The 7041-nt window shown below is 50.7% G+C and overlaps 2 protein-coding genes across 2 annotated transcripts in view; both read left to right on the forward strand.

The window, feature by feature from the left end:
* The first annotated feature begins 304 nt into the window (after positions 1 to 304).
* On the forward strand, positions 305 to 5487 carry ASPSYDRAFT_1073679 (uncharacterized protein). Its single transcript, XM_040839880.1, has 4 exons — positions 305 to 611; positions 679 to 781; positions 841 to 3678; positions 3729 to 5487. The coding sequence occupies exons 1-4, from the start codon at positions 412 to 414 to the stop codon at positions 5118 to 5120; spliced, it is 4533 nt and encodes a 1510-aa protein (XP_040701511.1). The 5' UTR covers positions 305 to 411; the 3' UTR covers positions 5121 to 5487.
* A 122-nt stretch (positions 5488 to 5609) lies between these two features.
* The window catches only part of ASPSYDRAFT_46903 (putative nucleotide-sugar transporter), a 2134-nt gene continuing 702 nt past the window's right edge, over positions 5610 to 7041 (forward strand). Inside the window, exons 1-3 of the mRNA XM_040847335.1 lie at positions 5610 to 5938; positions 6002 to 6078; positions 6148 to 7026. Of these exons, the coding sequence (XP_040701512.1) occupies positions 5855 to 5938; positions 6002 to 6078; positions 6148 to 7026 (1040 nt within the window). The 5' untranslated portion in view covers positions 5610 to 5854. The remainder of the gene's footprint in view (positions 5939 to 6001; positions 6079 to 6147; positions 7027 to 7041) is intronic.

A 7041-nucleotide genomic window follows, 5' to 3' on the forward strand; every position in this document is an offset into this window, starting at 1 on the left:
CTGCCAGCGAACTGGCCGTGACTTGACTCTGGTGCCCGAAACGCCTTGATTTCCTCTGTTGCGACGAACCCTTTGCGACCAACACACTTGCACATCCCCTCCCCACCTAATTTACCCCATTCGACACTATCTAGCACGCCAACAACTACAACCTTTTTATATCGCAATATTCTGGATCTGTCCAGCGAGTCGCGCATTTTCGTCCTCTGCTCTCTAATTCTCTCCCATCAGAACTCCATATTCATTGCCGATTGTGGTACCTCCCTATTTTTTCCACGCCTCTACTTGCCTTTTACGCGTCCCGTCCGATCCAAGTTCAACACTGAGGGGGCTGTATTTGTCGGCGAATGCTGATTTTTCAGGAAGGCTTGCGCGGACTTATCCTCGATCCCCGCTGAGGGGGTTGTTGACATGAACCCCGCAAATTTCCCCAATGCCAATGGGGTCATGAATGCTGGAGCGAAGCCACCGAGTCAAATGCAGGGTGTTCCTAAGAACGACATTCAGTACATTTTGGCCAGTGTCGCCAGCGCGTTACAAAACCAGGGCTCCTTCAATGGTTGGAGAGGTGAGGTCACTGTGAGAGACCGGACATTCAAAGTACATCAGATGTGAGTGACTTTTTCTAATCTTTAGCATGCGAACTTTTTCAGCTAATAAAATCATTGTCGCTGTTAGGATAACCTCCCTTCGTTTAATACAGCCACAAATAGAGCTACGAAGTGCCGCCTCGGCGGCTATGAATTTCGAGCAAAAGGCGTTCAAAGAAGCCGCCACCAAGGTATGCCGGGATCCGGTTCCGCCCTGGTTAGTAATTACCTCTAAACCTTAATCTCCCAGGCCGATTACGACACACAGTTCAACGACAAACTCGTTCACATCCGTGATACACGCGCCAGACAAGCGGCGGCGATTCAAGGAGGCATCATGCAACCAGGACCGGCAGCGACCGGCATGGCGGGCGTTGGTCAGTCGCCATTTCCACAACAAATGTCCCGACCGATGCAGGCTTCGCCAATGCCTGGCCAACAGCAGATGCAGATGGGCATGAATGATCCAAATCAACAAGCCACCCTGCAGCAGCGCCACCAGCAGCAATCACAAGCGATGATTCAACAGCAGCAGCAGCAGCAACGGTCACAGCAACGGCCTGGAGGTGCCACTGCGTTGAATGACGAACTAAACTCTTTATCACCCCAGGAATTTAGCAATGTCTGCCGTGTAGCGAGTCAAATTTACCACAAGACGTCACCGGACGATTTGAACAAGATAAAAGTAAATTTGCAGAACATGAACCCGGAACAAAAGGTTTATCTCTCCAAGAAAGGCATGGACCCGTTGACCTACTTCTTCCGCTGTCAAGCGATGAGCCACCTCCGTCGAGTTAAACGCTCCCGCATGGAGATAGCTCGCAATAACCAGAACAATCCAGTTGACTCTGCCAACGGCTTGATGGGAGATCCTATGCTGAACTCTCAACAGCACCAAATGTTTCAGAACATGGTGAATATGCAACAACAAAGGGATCCTTCGTTCTCCATGGGTAATCAACAGACCCTCGACCCCTCATCATTTATCGGAAACGTCGAAAACATTCAAGGGCAACAGGCTGACGGATTACGCTCTCAAGAAGCTGGCCAACTTGTGGTTCCCGCTAGCTCGTCCCAGATGAATCAACAGCCGTTCCCCGCATCCCAAAACATGTTTCCAGTTGGACAGCAAATGGGCCAAGGAAATCAAGTCAACATAAATAACGCTGGAATAAGCCCTCCATTCTTGGCTCAACAGCAACCCCCGAATGCCCAAGCTGGTCCGCAAGATCGGACCCAACAAGCCTCCCAATTTCAGTCCCAACCACAGGCGCAAACGCAGGCCCAACGTGTACAGGCTGCCCAGAAAGCGCAGCTGGCGATGACACAAGCCGGCCAAGCAAATTCTCACATGCAGCAACCCATCTCCCAAAGCCCAGCCATGCCAATATTGAACCGTCCGATGGCAGCCCCAGGACAAATGTCTCCCGCCCAGGCCACCGCTCAAGCCCAACCGCCCTCAAGACAACCGAGCATGGGACAGCATTCGAACAATGTTCAGCCCATAGGCGCACGACAAGGGATGCAAAATAGGCCCACTATTCCTACAAATTTTCCGGCCCAGCTTCAGGAACGCCTTTCCACAATGTCTAACGAGCAGGTGGCTGCTTTCTTAATGAACAACCAACACCGAATGATGGCAAACAACCCAGCTTTAGCTAGAGCGAATGCCGCCCAGCAAAACCTGGCAATGCAGCAGAATATCCCGCAATCTAACCAAGGCCAAAATATGATCAATGGCCAAATAGTTAACCCCCAAAATATGCGCGCTTCAATAGGATTGCAACAGCAGATCGCCTCGATGGGAGGCTCCCAGCAGCCAAATCAGGTGCAGCAGATGTCCCTGCAGCAACGTCAACAGCAGCAACAGCAACAACAACAACAACAAATCTATCGGCTTCAACTTCTTCGAGCGCAAGGGGGACCGAATATGGATATGACTCCGGATCAAGTGAGGGAGATGGATCGTCTTCCCTTCCCACCTGCAATATTCCACAACAATCCGAATGTGTCAATACCGAAAAACATCGGGACGTGGGGGCAGTTGAAGCAACTTGCAGCAACCAACGGACAGCTCCTCGGGGGCATGGATATGCAGAGATTGCAGACATTCCAGAAGTTTCATTTAGCTCAACTCCTGAAGGAAACTAGCAATCGAAGCCTTGAACAAAACGGCCAGACACCTTGGGTGCCTCGAAATGTACAGGGACCGCAACAACCATTCATGAATCCTCAGCAATTTCAATCGGGTCAACAACCACCGCAGTTCCCTATGCCACACATGCGGCAAATAACCGCAGAGGAACTTCAAATGGCCCGCCACCGCCTTGGCTCTCAGGTACAAAATCTTAGCGACGAGCAATTGCGCGACATACTTCGACAGAGGCAGATGCAGGCGGTTAAAAAACAGACAGCCCAGGCTCTTCAAAACCAGCAAAGCCAACAAGCACAGGCACAACTACCACCGCAGGCTTCTATTCCAACTACCGCGTCCCATGTGAACCCGGAAAACCAAGCTCAGAACCAGGCACCTCAACAGACGACCCAAAGCCAAGCGGCCAAAGTCCAGTCTGCGATGCCCGCCAAGCCTGCAAAGGGACCAGGCCCGAAACAAACACCACCGACGTCCAAGAGAAAGGTACCGAGTGAGGAGACGTCGGTTGCCAAGACCTCCCCTGTGCAGGGCTCAACTCAGCCTGCGGCGTCTCAAGGGCTGCCGGCAGCGGTGCCGAGCCGGCCGCCCATGCCATTTAGTCGGGAGCAATTGGCTGCAATGACGCCTCAACAACGTGCACAAATAGAGTTGCATATCCGTCGACAGCAGCAGGGTCAGACACGTGGCACAATCAACAGAGCTGCTGCGGAGGATGCGTGGAATAACCTTCCGGACAAACTTCGGCACCTATACAATGATATTGCGAAGAATGCCCCACCAGAACAGGCCATTGCTGTTACACCAGAACAAAGGGCCACAATGAACCAACAGTTGCGTGATTGTACGGATTATTTAGGTAGGATGGACGCGCTGGTTCAGTTCATTTCCAAAGTCCCCAACCAGGATAAAAATGTTCAAAGTTTACTCGGAATGGTAAGTATATCGTTTTAATCCATCCAGTACCATATGCTAACATATGTTAGCGTATTCAATTGATGCGCCAATTCAAACCTGGCCCTGATTGGACATTGAATGACCAATTCACAATAACTCCGGAATACCTGACAGGCACTACAAGTTACATTAAGAAACTGTTCCATCACATGATTGCGCGCGTCAACCAACAGCAAACTGCTCAGCGTCCCGGAGTGCCTCAGGGCTCTAATGCGCAGCAGGCGAACCCGAATATGGCGCCACTTAACGCCAGCAACCTTCAGCAACTTCAGCAGCAAGAGGAAGCTCTTCAGCGGGCTCGCAGAGCTTCTAGCCAGACCGCTGCGTCAGGGGCTTCTGCTATCCCGCCGGCGCCGTTTGGCGCTCCATCCCCCCAGGGTGTTCCGCATGCTTATGGACCGGGAAGTGCACCTCCTCAAGAGCTGAAACTTCCTCCCCCAAAGAGGAGGAAGCAGTCTCATCCAAGTGGCACCCCTGTTTCCGGCCACCCAGGCCCCAAGGCGCAAGCGACAAAACAAGCGGCGGCCGAAGCCAAGCCTACTACCGGTGCTTTCAAGTGCTCAGTTCCCGACTGTCAATATCACTATCAAGGTTTCACTACCCAGAATGATCTTGATAAGCATGTTGAAGATAGCCACAAGGCCGAGGAACCTGTTGAAGACCCCCTTGAATTTTATCTGCAAAGCTTACCCACCCTGACCAAGGATGGACAGAAAGCGGAGTCACAGGGCCTCGCCAAGGGTATCGGCTTTGCCATTGAAATGCCTTCTCACAAGAATGCTGCTACCACGCTGCCAGCGAAGCAAGAGGTGAAGACCGAGGCAGCGACTCCGGTTCCTGGAACAACTCCAATGGCGCGCGTTTCAAGTCATTTGGCCGCGAAGCCCGCATCGCCAGCGTCCAGCCAGCAGCCCACTCCGAGTCGATCATCTGCTAAAGCTTCCGGCTCGTCATCTCTGAAACCGACTTTGGGTCGCGATGGTAAGAAAGAGTCGAGGATCCCAGCAGAACAGGAAGCCATGTCGATGTCTAAAGACCCATGGGAGAACAGTACGATTTCTCTCGAAGCCATTCGTGATGGGTTCATGGACCTGGGTGACAATCTTAACCTGGGTTTAGATCCAATGGAAGAATTTCTCAACGCCGAGATGTTCGGAAACCAGGACACCCCAGACTCTGTGGAGACCGGCGTCGTTACCCAGACCCCTAAGGACGGTGACATGCTCAAAAATGAAGACGCGGTTGGCAAGGAATCAAACGCCGACGGTAGCTGGATTCCAATGGATTGGTACTGTTTGCCAACTCAATTTGACGATGTGTTAATCAACGACTCATGCGAAGAAATTGACTGGGAAATGGTTGACTTCAAGGAGGGGATGATGGGTGGCGATGACAACGGGGTCGCTATTTATGCCTTGTAAAAGAAGGGGAGATCTAACGCTCGGCATCATAATGACCCAGATAAGCGAACACTGTGTTATCTTGATACCCCTTTCAAGCGATTAACTCTCCATCGGTTTTGGCATGATTATGCACGATTTATGTATCATATGCTGAGGAGGGGAAGTATTTTTATATCTGTGTTGTGATTATTGTCCATATATTAGCAATGGCGTTCCAAGGCAGGGTGGGCGAAAATGGGATTTCACGAGATATCTAGTTTTTGAGGGCAGTTTTTGAGCATCTGGCGAATTTTCTTGACATCAAAAATGGCAAATTTCATATTTTAGTATGCTGAAAATGCCATTTCGTTGGAAATAATCTGAAGATAAACACTACCTATAGATATCAACCTCGGGATCGGCCAGGATCTGCCCGTATCGTCGTCATTCGTCAATCCTCAATCGTCATCTGTCATGCTGGTCACGGGAGATCCGCGCCTGATAAGACAAAGACTCCGCTCCAACTCTCCAACCCCAACACAAACACCTGCTCACATCGTTTTAACCCTGTCCAAAGACGGATTATCAATAAGATTTTGGGCTTTTCATTGAGATATATTTTTCTATTTCTTGGTTTTTATTTCCAGTAGTAATATCTTAGTGCTCTCCCGTCAACAAGGTCCCTACGGACGCTCTGGAACCTGGACCTGTGGCATTCGACTTCTGCCGCCTTCCCCCTCACACCCGTCCTTCGCAGCTCTTCATCCGTCAATATGACGAACAAGGCGGCCGTACCCTTCCTAGTCACAATGATGCTTGTGACAGGAGTATGCAACACTATTCTCAACAAGTACCAGGTAAGGGTTCTGGGCCTTGGTTCCCCACTCACTGGATGATAGCTCATGTACCTTGATTTGCAGGATATGCAATGTGTTAGGAACTGTGACTCCCCAAACCCCAAAGACCATCGTCTCTTCGAACAACCAGTGATTCAAACGTAAGATTCTTATTGGGCTGTTGCGGGATATCAAGCAAACCATCATACTTACCTGCATTGTCACAACAGTATTCAGATGTTCATTGGTGAGATGGGCTGTTGGCTCGTCGTTCTCATGACCAACCTATATAAACGCTATCTCGCGCCCCGTTTATTTCAGGATCAGTCGCCTCTTCTGGCCGGTGGCTATCGCCCAGTAAATGATGTTGACGGAGACGATTATGAAGAGGATCAAACCATCAACGGACCCAATGATGACGATGACCCATCGAAACCCATTCGCTTACCTGACGGTCGTATAAAGCTCCAAGGGCTGAGGACGTTTCTTCTTGCTGCACCGGCGTGTTGCGATATCGCAGGCACTACTCTTATGAATGTTGGTTTGTTGTTCGTCGCAGCAAGTATCTACCAGATGACGCGTGGAGCCTTGGTGTTATTTGTTGGGCTCTTCAGTGTTCTGTTCCTACATCGCAAGTTGTATTTATATCAGTGGCTGGCACTTTTTATTGTTGTTCTCGGGGTTGCCCTAGTTGGTCTCGCCGGCGCACTGTTTGGTGACAAACAAGGCCACGATATCACTCAAGAAAGTGTAGTGGCGGCAGCTCAGTCGGCCACCCTGGAAATTCGGGCAGTCGCACAGACACCGGAGGCTGTTAGAGCTGTTATTGGTGTTCTCCTTATCGCTGCAGCCCAAATATTTACTGCCTCACAATTCGTGCTCGAGGAGTGGATCCTCGAGAACTACGCCATGGAACCGCTCCAAGTCGTCGGATGGGAAGGTATTTTTGGATTTACTGTGACTGTCATTGGGTCGATCATTCTGTATCTGGGCGTCGGACGCACAGAAGCAGGAAGGTACGGTTACTTTGACGCAAAGGAGGGCTGGCACCAGGTTCTGACACACAGAGCGGTGGCCGTGTCAAGCTTCATGATCATGCTTAGCATTGGGTATGCATGTCTCTT

Source organism: Aspergillus sydowii (assembly GCF_001890705.1).
Source record: "Aspergillus sydowii CBS 593.65 unplaced genomic scaffold ASPSYscaffold_7, whole genome shotgun sequence".
Taxonomy (NCBI): domain Eukaryota; kingdom Fungi; phylum Ascomycota; class Eurotiomycetes; order Eurotiales; family Aspergillaceae; genus Aspergillus; species Aspergillus sydowii.